This window comes from Chaetodon auriga, chromosome 18 (assembly GCF_051107435.1).
Source record: "Chaetodon auriga isolate fChaAug3 chromosome 18, fChaAug3.hap1, whole genome shotgun sequence".
Taxonomy (NCBI): domain Eukaryota; kingdom Metazoa; phylum Chordata; class Actinopteri; order Chaetodontiformes; family Chaetodontidae; genus Chaetodon; species Chaetodon auriga.
The window spans coordinates 1,298,763-1,313,022 of record NC_135091.1 but is presented as its reverse complement, the minus strand read 5'-3'; the positions used below and the strand labels follow the sequence as shown (position 1 = coordinate 1,313,022).

Sequence of the window (14,260 nt, the reverse complement as noted above, 5' to 3'; positions counted from 1 at the left end):
ATGGGATGTGTACCTTCACGCTGCCTGTGAGTGACAAAGCTCTTCACAATCAGCAGATTTCTCTCTTCCCCTGCGTCTCTCTCAGTCTTTGGCAGATGGATTTTCATTCAACAGCACTATTATCAAGTGACTGTGAACGTGGGCCGCTGATGTAAGTGCTGTGCTATTATTGTCTATGACATGCTGTGTGTGTGTGTGTGTGTGTGTGTGTGTGTGTGTGTGTGTGTGTGTGTGTGTGTGCCCATGATTCCCTTTGTGCTGGATTACTTCATCCGGAAAGACATTATTACATCAAAGGAGGGTAATCTGAATATTCATCACACTGTCAGCTGAGGAGGTGATGATGCTCGTGTTGTCGTACTGTATAACACTCATGACAATCCCTTTAACTCTCACACACATGACTGTCACGGTCGCTGTTTTACATATAGAAAATTAGATTGGAAATAGTGGAGAAGGATATTAAAAGATAATCTCTCCATTCAGGTCTTTGACTGCTGTCTAATATTGGTGCACAATGAGGAACACTGAAGCAGACCATCGCAGTGACGGTGCTGCTTCTCCTCAGCTCAAACAGTCCATCACACAATCCTGCAGACACACAGCAGCTTCACCTGCGCCGCACTTTCACCTTACTTTTGTTTTTCTACCTTCTTCGTCTGAGCCGTGAGACGTTCAGGGGCTCGTCTGTTCACTCTGTAAAAGGAGCCCGTTTGTCTGAGCCTGGATCATAATTAGTATTTCTGATGAAGATGAGAATTTTGGGGAGTGGCTGCACTGCAGGTGCTTTCCAGTCCACTGGTTTGTGTGATTAAACATCCCTCTGTTAACTTCTTCCAGACTTCTTGAGTTGAGAGGGTTGTTCTTTGTGGGAGTCGGTGTAATCTGACCGTTTTGAAGTCACGTCCATAATCCAGGTGTAGTGGTGGAAAAGTAAAGTCCAGCTTTGGCTGCTGCTGTCTGTCAGCTGGTGCTGGGGTTGAGTTCAGTGTGAGAAAGAAGGTTCAGCCTCTCTGACGCTGTTTGACGGTTCGTCTGTGATGATTTTGCAGACGCGGCCTCTTCAGATTCTTTTTCCTGGTGGTGATGGTGGAGATGTGAGGCCATGCAGGTGGTCTATGAGCAGGCTTTATTTCACTGATGCACTTGTACTTAAATGCATACATACATAATCTCCATCAGGCTTTATAATCTGTTCATCTGGGAGTGCTGCAGTCCACCCGAGACAATCATAACAGTTATGTAATGAATAAGCTCTCACATGGTGTTTCAGCTCCTGCACACTGGACACACTGCGGTTTGACCGATGTGGGATTTAAAGACGCTATAGGCAGACGTTTACAGCAACATCCACAACAGTGTTGGCATTTCGATTGTTTTCAGGAGGAACGACATCCTGACAACAGCTGATGTTAAGTTAGGAGGCTGACGTTGGCTGAGCATCATGGGTAATTTAGCCTTCTGTTATCCAAAACTGACAAAAAGTTATTTCTCAGAGAAACCGTTAAAGTAAGAGTGAACAGCAGAACATTTCCGTCTGAGATCTGGTGAAAACAGAAACACTGGCCGTGTGAAACGATCCAGAGTCTTTCAGTTGTAGTTAAACCTCACGTGAACATTTATCGGCTTTCAGATATGAACTCTTTCCACAGCCTGTGGGGTTCAGTGCATCCCAAACATTTCTCATCCTCCTGCTCTCAAATTAAATTTTCAGCCCTCTGAGTGGTGTTTAACACACTGTTTGGTTACTGAACTCCTTCTCTGCACTCGAGTCGTTAATGTGGACGTTCATCATTCTGCTGAGTTCGTTCTGCTGGCTGTGACGTTTCTCCTCATGTTTCTGTGAGTACTCCGGCTTTGGCTGCAGACTTCAGCTGTTTTCTTGTTCACGTCTTTAACTGATCTTTGCTTGACCAAAAAAAAATGTGCCAGTTTTGCATCTTTCTTTTTTCTTTCTTTCTTTCTTTCTTTCTTTCTGCCCCAGTATGCTGCAGAAGGTGTTTCACAAATATACAACTGTTCAAACATTTGGAATCACCTGATATTATTCTTATTATATATTGATGTTTTTCTTCTTTCTTATGATAGTTTTTGCCCCAAAAGAAGAAGAATTTAATGAATAAAACTTCCATTTAGTCGACGTGCCCGCAGTGTTGCATGACGGGAGAATATAGTTGTTTTAATTCATTTCAGTGACTTCTTACATTCTCATCAAAGCGTTTCTTAGAGGCAAAACATTACTTTGAAGCCTTCACACAAAAACAACATCTATCAGTAAAGAAGACTTTGCACAAGCTGAAAGCATGAGTCACAGAAGTTTGACTTTCTGCCTGAATATGTTGCACATGATGATATCTGAGCCTGATGAGCTGGAAAACACAACGGGACCACAGCTTGAAGTCTGAACCTCGTCCAGGTTCAACGAAAACACCACAAAAACCTTGATTTTTGACATGTTTGCTCTAATTGCATTTTCCAAAAAAAGGCCATTCACTACATTTAGCTTGATAAATATCCATATTTACATTCAGGCCATCTACATGTGTCTTTAGATTGAGGCCATTTATCCAATGAAGAAGCACATCCTCAACTCTGCATCTCATTGGCTGTACGAAGCGTCAGTCATCCACACAGTCGGTTACATTTGGCTCAGTTTGGCACAAAAGATGAGAACGAGGCACTTCCTTTCAACGCGGACTCTCATTGGCTATGGTTGGCTGTGGAGATGACATGGAAGATCCCAATTGGTGCAGCGGCCATTTTGAAACCAACATGTCGCCTACAGGTACATGTTTACTGGAGTTTTGACGGAGAAAACGTGGAAGATTAACACGTCTGAAAGCTGTTTTGAAGCGTTACGATCAGTGGATTATGATGAAACTTAGAATTGTTTATTTGTTAATTGTTGATGTTTATCAGACCTGCTGTTATGACTGTATGTTGAAATGTGTTGCATCAGTCGAATCGTATGTTAGGCTCCACACAACACAAATAAAACCCATGTTTGTGGGTTAAAGTCCAAAAAAACCTTCAAACAGTCGCACTTCTACGCTAACACACCGCATCATAGGAATATAATCATGCTCTAATACCTCATCCATTTCATGTCCGTGAAAGCATGAAAGCCAGACACAACCACTGCCTGCATTTAGTTCATACGCAGCACAATAATACGCTGAAACATCCATCAAACTGTTTACAAGAAAGTCTAAGAACTTTTTCAATAAGAGTGTTAAAATGAGGAAGTAAGAAGCCTTAATGCGAGAAAAACCCTGAAGTCTATCTCGTTCAATAAAAGATGAGCTCAAGAGAGAAAAACACTTCTTCCTTCAGGGTTATTGTGGCTCAGCAGATTTACTCTCAGTCCACACACACACACACACACACACACACACACACACACACACACACACACACACACACACACACACACACACTTGAATGAGGAGTTTTCAGGAACGCAGAGGTTGAGTCTCTCCTGTTCTGTAATCTGCTGCTGAATGAAAGTCGTTTACTATTTAAAGCTTCGCTCTGTTTAAACAGAGAATAATCTGAGTCCTCTGATGGTCTGCAGGTAGACAAAGGGATGAGGGGGGAAGAGGAAAGAGGAAGGAAGTGGAGGGATGTGGGATGAAGTGTGGAGGGGATGTGAGGATGGCAGCAGGATTTCAAAGAACCGTTTTGGCTGTTTGCTCAGACTAAACGGTTAAAGCGTCACGTTGCAGGGATTATGTCGCTGCCTGTCTCTTGGCCGGGCGCACTGGCTTCCTGGAGTTTTGTTGTCACTGTGAGGTTGCAGTGAGGTTGAAGTTAATTAGCTTCCTTTCTGAGAGTGAGAAGAGAAAGCAAACACCGCCGTTATGTCTGCATGCTAAATATGTAGCTCGAGCCAAAAGGCAATTAGTCCAGCTTGGGATGGAGAGCGGAAGCATCAGGAAACAGCTAAACTGTGTCTAAAGTGAAGAAATCCTCTCAGCAGCACCTCTAAGGATCTCTGAGTTCCACATTACATCCAGTTTGTTTAATCTGAGCACGAACAGAAACGTAGAAACAGCAATGTGTGGCTCTGGAGGGAGCTTCCTGCTGTTTCCCAGGTAATAATATCCAGGCTAGCTGTGTCCACCCGCTTCCAGCCTTTATGCTAAGCTAGGCTAACCCAACTAAACTCCAGCTAACGCACACACACACGTCACTCTGTGGATTGTGTTCAGACTGTGAAAAATAATCAATAATTAGGGATCCGACACATTTAAAGAGCATTTTGATCTCACAAAACAGCTGTTGGGCCAAATGGAACCTTATCGTGGGCCAATGTTGGCCCACCAGCCCCGCTTTGGGCAGTGTCTGTTTGACCGACACCAACAAGCATTTCAGTCAAAGTCACCTCGATCACACGTCTTCCTCATTCTAATGTTTGATGAACAGCTGCAGCTCTTTGTCATGTCTGCACACCTTGAGGTGACAGATGCTGGCTGATTGGATATTTGCATTGACGAGCTGCGTACCTGATAAAATGTTTATCTGTATAACACCTTTAAAAAAGACAAAACAAAAGCAGAATACGAAGAAGGCAAGAAAACAGAAACCAGCCAGGACCAGACCACGAGCAGGAGGACGCCATCTGAGGGTCTAAGGCTGCAAACCGGCTCATGTGGGTCAACAGTCCTCATAAAGAGGCCACTGAGTGCAGGTATCAGGACCAGCGACTGACTGACCTCTGCAGAGCGAGCCAGTTTCAGACCTACGCTGCTTTGTTTGTGCGCTTGTGATTTTCAGCTGATCCAAGCGGCTTTTTAAAGAGTTTATTGAGCTGAAGAAGACATGAAGGAACTCTTCATCCTTCCGTTCAGCTCAAACATTCAACATCAACACATCTGGAGATACGAGCTTTTCACTGGACAGGAAGGAATCTGAAGAGTACCTAAAGCTGACAGACAGATGTAATTGAGTAAAAGTACAATATTTGAATTTGAGCTAAAGTATAAAGTTGTGTAAAATGGAAATACTCGAAGTGCTGATGCTGCTTTGAGAGTTAAAGACCGAGAAAATAAAACAACTTTTAAGAGTTTGGAAGAGGCTGATGGAGGCTGTTTGTGATTGTAAACGGAACAGGAGGACACTAAAAAATCATACAGGAGAAGAAATAAAATATGGATAATGAGCATCAATGTCAGACTCTCTGAGCAGAGAACACCCAGCATGCTGTTCTGCCGGGCCTCTGCTGCCCTCTAGTGGTGAGCAGGACTACAGCCCACCACACTCAGTTCTGGTCTTGAACTCAATGATCTGGACTCTTTGCTGCTTTTCACATGAGGACTAAGGATTTCCATCGAGCTCAGCTTTGCTTCTCTTCCATCCAGAACACTTTGTTGTCTCAGTGCTTGTTACAGTCACTGCTGATGTAAAAGTGTGTTCATCTTACTTTAAATCCTCTGCGGCTCCAAATACTTTCTGTTTTCTGACTACATAAACGTTACCATAGAAGTCCCGAGCAGAAGCTGAAAAGTTGACCCAAGTCCAGTCTGAAAGCCAATCAGGACTCGGCTCTTCATCATCAGCAGGAAATAGTCCTGCTCATCCTCATCCAGCTAATTTGCTCTTTTGACAGCGAGAATCTTTTGGTCCACTTTGTCTTTTCGCTCAAAGTTTCTCAGACGACGTTCAGTTTGTCTTGGTTTGTTTGTTTGTTTGTTTCAGCTGCACGCTCTCCTCTAAAATCACAACCACATCAACACTCTTTCATTATACATGAACTCATTTCCAACGCAAATGGGTTTGTGATGGGACTTATAGTGAAAGAGTGAATCAGGCTCTGAGTCTGCCTCTGATTCACTCTTTCATTACAAGTCCCATCACAAACCCATTTGCATCTGAAATGAGTTCATGTGTGCAGTTCACCCTGACACGTTACACTTACTCATCATCACTGGATGAAGAACAGACCTGCTGTTGTCTTGAAGAAGAGCCTGCGTGCAGCTTCCTGGTGTTGTGTTGTTGTCACTTCCTATTACTTCCCTCCCGTTAAATTGAAAACAGTGGAAATGAAAAACATGCTGAAAGTCTCCAATCTGGAAAAGATTTGATTGGGCTGAGTCTCCTGAAAGCAGCACAGGATGAACAGCAGTGTTTTCATCGCTGTGGGACGGAGCAGAGGTGATAAAGATGAACAATAGTCCTAAACGCTCTTTTCTTCTTCGTGCAGCCCTGCTTGTGTCCCACCGCGAGGCTTCAGCCAGATAAGAAAATGTTCTCAGTGTTTCAGTCGAGATAAGACGCCAGAATCAGAGTGAAAACAGAAAGGAGGCAGAGCAGCTGTGGTGTCTGTCATGATCTTCATTATATTTCCCATAATGCTGAAGACAACCAACATTTCAAAGGCTTCTTTGTGCTTTTCATCCGTCTAAATTAGAAAGATGCGTCTGTTTTTATAGGAGGTGGACGACCGTTCAATAATTACCTGTTTATTTTAATCACAGGTTTTAATGCTGCTTTGAGAAAATGGCTCCCGGGACCCTCATTTATTAAAAATCATACTTTAACTAAAGTCTTACGACCGTTTCTGATGATGCACGCTGATGTTTGATCGATAAAAGATGCTGAGGATCAAAAAGCTTCAGAAGAACCACTGTTGTACTCACACACCTGTGATCTAAAACTCTCTCTTCAGCCTCAGCTCACAGCCTTCAAGTCAGACTTCTGGGAATTAGAAAAATATAACTTTACCCTCTGAGGTGTTTCAGCAGGTGTGTGAGCGCACCTGAACGCACAGCTAAGTGATGTAGCGCTGTGTTTATGCCCTTTTTTTCCCATTTCTACACCATAAACCTGCTGTTTTAGCACCACTGTTCTGAATGCGCGCTCACATCAGCCTTTACATCTGGTGCAATGTTTCATTAACTAGTTGTATCTTTTATTCAACTGTGCAAAAACACCATTTATCATCCAGATTGTCAACAGTATTTTTAGAAACTGTACATAATGTACTTGTACATAGTGGATTTTACTCTATCGTGTGTACTCTTCATCTGGACCCTTCTGTGCCACTGCTCTTGCTTTTCAAAGTTTGACCAATAAAGTCTTATGTTATCTTATCACGTGTGTTTTTAGAGCAGAACAGGCGCTCTGTGACAGGAACACACACACACACACACACACACACACACACACACACACACACACACACACACAAAACAAGGAGTGTGTTCTCGTTTGTAAAGTCCGCGTAAACCATCAAACAAACGTTCCGCATCAAGTCGCACATCAAATATAAATAACGGACAAAATGACTTCCTGTTAGCTCATGACGCAAAGCAACGTGACGCAGCGAGCCTGAACACTTTCCCCACTCAGTGTTAATGATGCGGTCATATTACAGACATGTTCAATGAGACACACGTACCGATAAATCCGTTTAATGTCACCTGCTGCTTTAACGAACTTGAAACGTGAACCTCCTTCAGCTCATTCTTCCCGCCAATCGACGCAAACGCTCCGTTCATATTCATATTCATATTAAACACCGTTAAAAACGCTCAGACTTTCATAAATCGACGGATAGAAACCATTTCAAGACTCAACCAAACAGCAGGCTCAATAAACGCCAACAGCAGACAAACAAGCGTTTTAAAAACTGAAGCTACATGGAGGAAACTCACCGCTGACGGCTCTCATTGATCCACAGATCGAAAACCCTCCGACAAACACGACCTGAAACATCCACAAAGGTCCAGAAGATCCACGGCAGTGAAAATATTTAGTCCAAAACACGAAAATAATCCACAGAAACATGTTTCCTCCTCTCAGATTAGCAGCCGATGCGCTCTCTCTTGCTTGTCTACCTGTTTTCTCGTCACATCTTCCGGAAGCAAACAAAAACTGGCGCCATTTTGTTTCCACTAACTCCTAACCAATCACCAGCCAGAGCAGCAATAATAGTCTGAGTTAAATAGAAGACCACCTAACCCTTCTTCCGTGAAGATGACTGACACTTCGAATAGCCAATGAAATTCGGAACACGCCGAAATACCGCTTCAGTGGTTTATTTACAGCTCAGTCACTTCCTATCAAGGCGTTCAGTTCTAATAGAGATATTAGATAGTTGCATTATGTATTTGTGGATAAATATAATAAATTGCCTGTTTTTGGAGGACGCCTTGATACACCATTAGAGGAAACATGAAAGTATTCAGTTTCTGTGGTGTTGTTGTCAGTTTTTGTTGAACATGCTGTGGTCTCATTGTGTTTTCCAGCGAGTAAGGTCCAGATGTCTGCCAGCATTTATGAACATTCAGTGTCTGTGACTCAGTCCCAGGAGCGCTGATGGTGCAGGTGGGGTTTGCATGGTTGTGGTCTCACAGTCTCCTCACCGTCTGGTCAGTTTTCAGGCTTTAGTTGGTGAACACTAACCCTGACACCGATGACACCCAGCACACCTCAGCACCCTTACCTGGCTGTTCCCGAGACGAGCTCTGCAGTAAGTGCTCATTTTACATTAAACACCTTTAAAAACAACACAAAACCAAAACTTATTAAAAGATTTTTTTTATTCACAATAGAAGTGTAACAAATATAGTTTATTAAAAAGTCTGCTGCTTATTAATATCATTTAATCCATAAACTCAGAAGATTTTATATAAATGTAGAACGGCTCATCTGCCAGAATGGAATATTTACATTTTTTCAATAATAATATTAACACAATAAAACAGATTTCCCCACAAAATTAAAATATTGCATATAAACGCAAAGTAAACTATGTGCAATGGAATGATTATCAGCAATATTTGTACAGATACATTTCTGAGGTTGGTTTCACGCATTTAAACCTTTAAAGGGAAACGCCGGCCGTTTTAGAAGTTCAGATTATCTGAGTCCTGGACCTCAGCCCCGTTCAGCCATCGAGCTCCACACGTGGAGGAAGCGATGACGTCCGGGTGCTTCTTCACAAGGACGGACTTTGTTCTGAAGTTCTAAAAACGCTGGCCCTCCCCTTTAATTCACCATAGAAAGGCATTGGAACGCAACAGATCGTCAACACAACATCCAGAAAATCACCAAAAGATTCGACCTTTTAACAAATAAAACAGAACAAACAGAGAGTCTGGAGATGAGCAGACGCCTGATGTCCCTCTACGTGAAGCTGAAGCAGACTTTACACTGACGGCTCACGTGAGCGTCCACATCATTCTGCACTTCTTTCCCATTCAGGAACAGAAAGGTCCAGATCGGCGTCACGAGTGGAGAAAACACGTTTAAATCTCTCAGTTAAAGGGCGCCTACAGAAATAAACCCAAACACATGTAGGGCCTCGAGTCCCAGCTTCATCTGAAATCCTGCTGGGGGAAAGCAGTGGATCAGCCCTTGGAGTCGAAATTACAAGTTTGATGTTTGTGAGCCTTTTCGCAGGGTCGTCTGGTTCTTTACGAATCTATAATCCCCAGAATGCAACGAAAATCGAACCTCACTGTAGAACTGCACTAATAAATCTGAACATGGGAGGGAAAACACGTTCATTCAATTATCCATGAAGACGTCTTTGACCACGACTCGCACCATCAGAAAATACACCAAACCTCCACCACCACTAACAATTTTAGGACTATGAGTTTGATTCCTAATCAGGCAAAGACGATCAATCATCAATCAGTTCTATCAAATCCAGACAGCATCAATGCTGCAAGGTAGTCTAAAATGGATGTTTTTCAAATGAAGTTTTGAATGGAGTTTTCAAACCATTTGTAAGTCAGGAGGGAACAGTGCTGTGGTTCACTGCATCATTCAGTGTTAGCCACTAAAACCAGTGACACACCACCACCTCCTCACTTTAAAGGATCTCATGATGCTTCACCAACAGATCTCAGTCTCAGCATCAGGTTGGGACGTTTTTAAATGAGCAGGATAAAATCTGATTAAAGGGGAACCAACATTAGAGCGGACTCTCAGGTGAGTTACATCACTTTCATTTTTCTTCTTCTCTGTGTTCACATGAAGCAGCGTCAGTGTTCGCACACTGAACTGAACGACTGGTTCGGACTGTGATGCTGAAGATGTTCATGTTAATGTGTCCGATCCTCAGAAGCATCAACGACAGTAAAAACAGAAATGTGCATCTCCAGGTACTGATGGGCCCAACGTGGCAGACTTCATTTCCTACATGAGCGGCATGTCGTCGCTGCACTTCACAGCCATCAGAGACAGTCAGAGGGACGTCACGTCCTCTTCTGATGACCCGCACGCAACGCAACGCTGCCACTTTTTGTGCTTTCCAAGAACAAAGAAGAACAAAACGACAACAAAAGCACAGAGAAGTGAACACAAGAGGACAAAACGCAGCTCAAATATTCTTCACTTCACATTGGGTGGTACATTCATACGAGTCCTTTCCTCCTGTCGGGCTGACTGATTGACTCCCAGGTGGATTCTCTGGCCTCTTTCTGCCATCGAACCACATTTTTAAACACCTGTAATCTATTGGTGCTTTTATCAGCTCATCACTGATGATCACGAATTCTCTGCAGGACACACAGAAAGAGCTGCAAAGCTTCTGTTTGTGTCCATTTACAGCCACAGCGCCACCTGGGGGTCAGCTCACAAACCCTCCAAGTCTACAGAATAAATTAACACAATCAGCAAAATCAACCATCACAACAAAATTCACATGGATAATAAAATGCCTCTAAAAGAAACACAGATGAAACACGAACACACTGCTGTCTGTACAGTGATAGAAGGAACATGGAGGATTCCTCTCAGCTCAGGAGCTCAACACCACGCCGCTGAACGGGGTGTGTGTGTGTGTTGGTCCTGACACAGGGCATGTTTCCTGTTGGATCATTACAACCAGGTCCAAAGCAGATAAAAACAACACCACATGGGATTGAACGTGACTCAAAACGACCGTCTGCAGCACAAACTCTTTGTAGTTTTTCCTTGTTTTCTCGTCTTGTTGCAGGACCTGATCAGCATCATCTCACAGCAGGAATCAACACATTTCGCATGAATGGGGACAAAAAAATCCATCTGGACATTTTTGGTGAATATTGGTAAAAAGCAAAAACCCACGAGGCTCGAGAAGACGGAGCACAGAGCCGTCAAACGTGTGCTGAGTGAGTGTTCCTGCTCTGTGATCCCAAAGCTCTTCACAGCTGCTGAGAAGAAGCTTTTTACCAAACACAACACGAAGACTCTGGATTGTGTTCAGATGTTTGTAACTACGGGACCAGACGTGATTTTAAGAACGCCTGAAACGACTGCGAGTTCAGTTAAAACAAAGCTGTTTCTGTCGCTCACACGTCAGCATGGGGGAGTGAGAAGGTCTCACCTGGAATCAGGCGAATATCAACGAATGTTCATCACCTTTCTGTCCATCACACTCGGGTCTCCAGCAGACTGTAATTAGATGCTCTCACCACTAGATGTCAGTGTAGTCAAGGATAAAACAGCTGGCTGGGAGCTCGATTGGTTCCTGACAGATGTTCAGTCAGGAGACTTCTAATAAAGCAGAATAATACTTATTATTTTCATTTTTCAATCATGTGATACGATCCTCAGATGGTTTGATCTCCCACTAATCACAAAGAAGCCAGTAGACCAAGTTCTCACCGGCTCTCCACCTCCTTTAAGCCAAAGTTAGACTGAATATTGAATTAAAAAGCAGGAATGATCCTTTAATCCGTGTCTAAATTTGGTCAAATCCTCGTTGGACACAGAGGAATTTCACTTTAAGCTGGCAGACGATTTAAAACTCGACTCCTCGTGTTTGTGTGAGCTGCTTCTCCCTCCGACAGTGAAGGCACTAGATTGAAGACTAAACTGGATTCGATGTGGCTACAGTTCTGTGTGGCGTCAGGACAGATCTTTACCATAAAATCCAACCAAACGAGTCGAGCTCTGAACATGACCAACAACTACAACAACGACGGCAACGGTCAGGCCCGGCGAGCGGAGGGCGAGCGGAGGGCGAGCGACGACAGAGCGACGACAGAGCGACGACAGAGCGATGACAGAGCGATGACGCCGGGTGGAATCAGTATGGCTTCTTGTGTGAGCGCTCCTGCGTTTGAGTGAGGGTGAAACATTACGGCAAAGTCGAGTGTCTGCGTCTCCTCATAGAGGAGAGAAGATCCCACAGCCGGCTGACGCTGAAACCGGAGGACGGAGACGAGGAGAAGCCATTCAACAGCGAAAAGAGGGCTGGACCGATGGGCAGGTTCACTGATGATATGACTCGCCTGTGTCCTCTTTAGTGGATCAAAGGGGCTAAAAACTCCTTTCTATGCAAACAAACGCTCACATTTAAAGATATTAACATCTGCAGAAGGTGGAAGAAGGAAAAGTAATACTGAGCATTAACGTTTACTCTGCAGCTGAACTCTACCTGCTGAAGAAGACCATGAAATGTGGTCGACAGCTCCACCAAAGGGGACCTTGAGTGAGATTTTTTCTTGGTGTCATTTACTTTCAAACCCTGGACTCATTGATGATGACGACAAATAAAAACCTGAAACCTGCATCGGTCAAACCCCAGAAAGACAAACAAGTCCAGACGGAGACGAAGCGAAGACAAGCAGCAGCAGAGGAGGAGGGACAGCGCCGTGTAAACGTCGTGAGGGACAGTGAACCAGGTCGAGAGCTGGCGTGGCCGCTCCTCCTTCGCCACAACAAACTCAGAAGCTTCAGGAGTTCAGGAAGCCGTGACGGCTCTGTGGGTTCGTAAAAAGAGGCGTCTTTCCTTCACGCCCACAGAGACGACCACGTGTCGGGCGGCGGCTGCAGCGTTGGTGCAGGGAAACCGGTTTCTGTCCAGACACTGAAGCGGTACAGAAGGAAAAGACGATGCGTCCTTCAGCTCACCACGTCAGCCTCCTCATCCTCACTCCATCGTCTCTCCGGGTCCCAAAATATCCACATTAGGGAGGCGCCTGGTTCAGGTCCGTCAGCGTTCTCCTTCACAGAAACAAAGACCAGGCGAAGCTGCAGCTACGAACAACAGAACCACTGATGACGATGAGAAGTCAGACTGTCCCTCCCAGTGAGTGAGAACAACCTGGAGGTGAAGTAAAGCGAATGACACCTTCAGAGAGCTTCAACAACGTAAGAACATTAAAAACCTACGGCGCTCTCTGACGGTGTCACTGCGTTCCTTCATGAGCTACCGACAGGAAACACGGTCGGGTCGGCGTCTGGACTCGAGCAGAGCCAAACGAAACCAAAGCAAAAACAAAAGTGGATTTTACAGCAAGAACTCAGAGGCTTGAACTCCGTTTGATCCCATTAAAAATAAACATGTAATCCCATCAAGAGGCATCTGGAACCACGGTTGTCAGTCAGACAGCTGGAGGCTCAGGTGTACAGGATCAGAGGTTGTCAGCGCAGGACGGTCCACTACTCCACCTCGTTGGGTCTGTCCGTTTTGTCCTTCTTGATGACCGGCAGAGGGTGAGCCTCGGTGTTAAACACCCAGTGGTCGAACGGCAGGTGGTCGTCGTCGGAGAAGAGCAGGTAGAGATACCTGAGGGAGACAGAAGGACAGAGTTTAAGAGACATGCCGGACCGCTGCCGTCACACAGGTAGACATGAAAGCTCCGATATTGACCGAGGCCTCTGCTTAACGGAGGCGGCGCACAGCGCGAGCAGCCCTCAGACAGGTCGGTATTTCCATGACCTCAACTCGTCTGTCTGCCCCGACGTCTGCCGGTCTAACGGGCTCACAGGTGCACGTTTGACCGGCAGAAGGCAGCAGCTGGTGGACATTTCTGCAAGAAATCTGCTGGTTCTGTCCACAAGGACAAACTCCAGACTCCACAGACATGTGACAGAGACAGACAGACAGACAGACAGACAGGCAGGCAGGCAGACAGACAGACGGACAGACAGACGGACAGGCAGACAGACAGACAGGCAGACAGACAGACGGACAGACAGACGGACAGGCAGACAGACAGACAGGCAGACAGACAGACGGACAGACAGACGGACAGGCAGACAGGCAGACAGACGGACAGACGGACAGGCAGACAGACGGACAGACAGACAGGCAGACAGACAGACGGACAGACAGACGGACAGGCAGACAGGCAGACAGACGGACAGACGGACAGGCAGACAGACGGACAGACAGACAGGCAGACAGACAGACAGGCAGACAGGCAGACAGACAGACGGACAGGCAGACAGACGGACAGACAGATGGACAGACAGACAGACAGGCAGACAGACAGACAGGCAGACAGGCAGACAGACAGACAGACGGACAGGCAGA

At 45.1% G+C, this 14,260-nt stretch overlaps 1 protein-coding gene across 1 annotated transcript in view; it reads right to left on the bottom strand.

Annotated features, from left to right (window-relative positions):
- Positions 1-8,558: 8,558 nt before the first annotated feature.
- man1a1 (mannosidase, alpha, class 1A, member 1) overlaps positions 8,559-14,260 on the bottom strand; it is a 109,451-nt gene continuing 103,749 nt past the window's right edge. Inside the window, exon 12 of the mRNA XM_076756082.1 lies at positions 8,559-13,510. Coding sequence (XP_076612197.1) covers positions 13,384-13,510 — 127 coding nt within the window. The 3' untranslated portion in view covers positions 8,559-13,383. The remainder of the gene's footprint in view (positions 13,511-14,260) is intronic.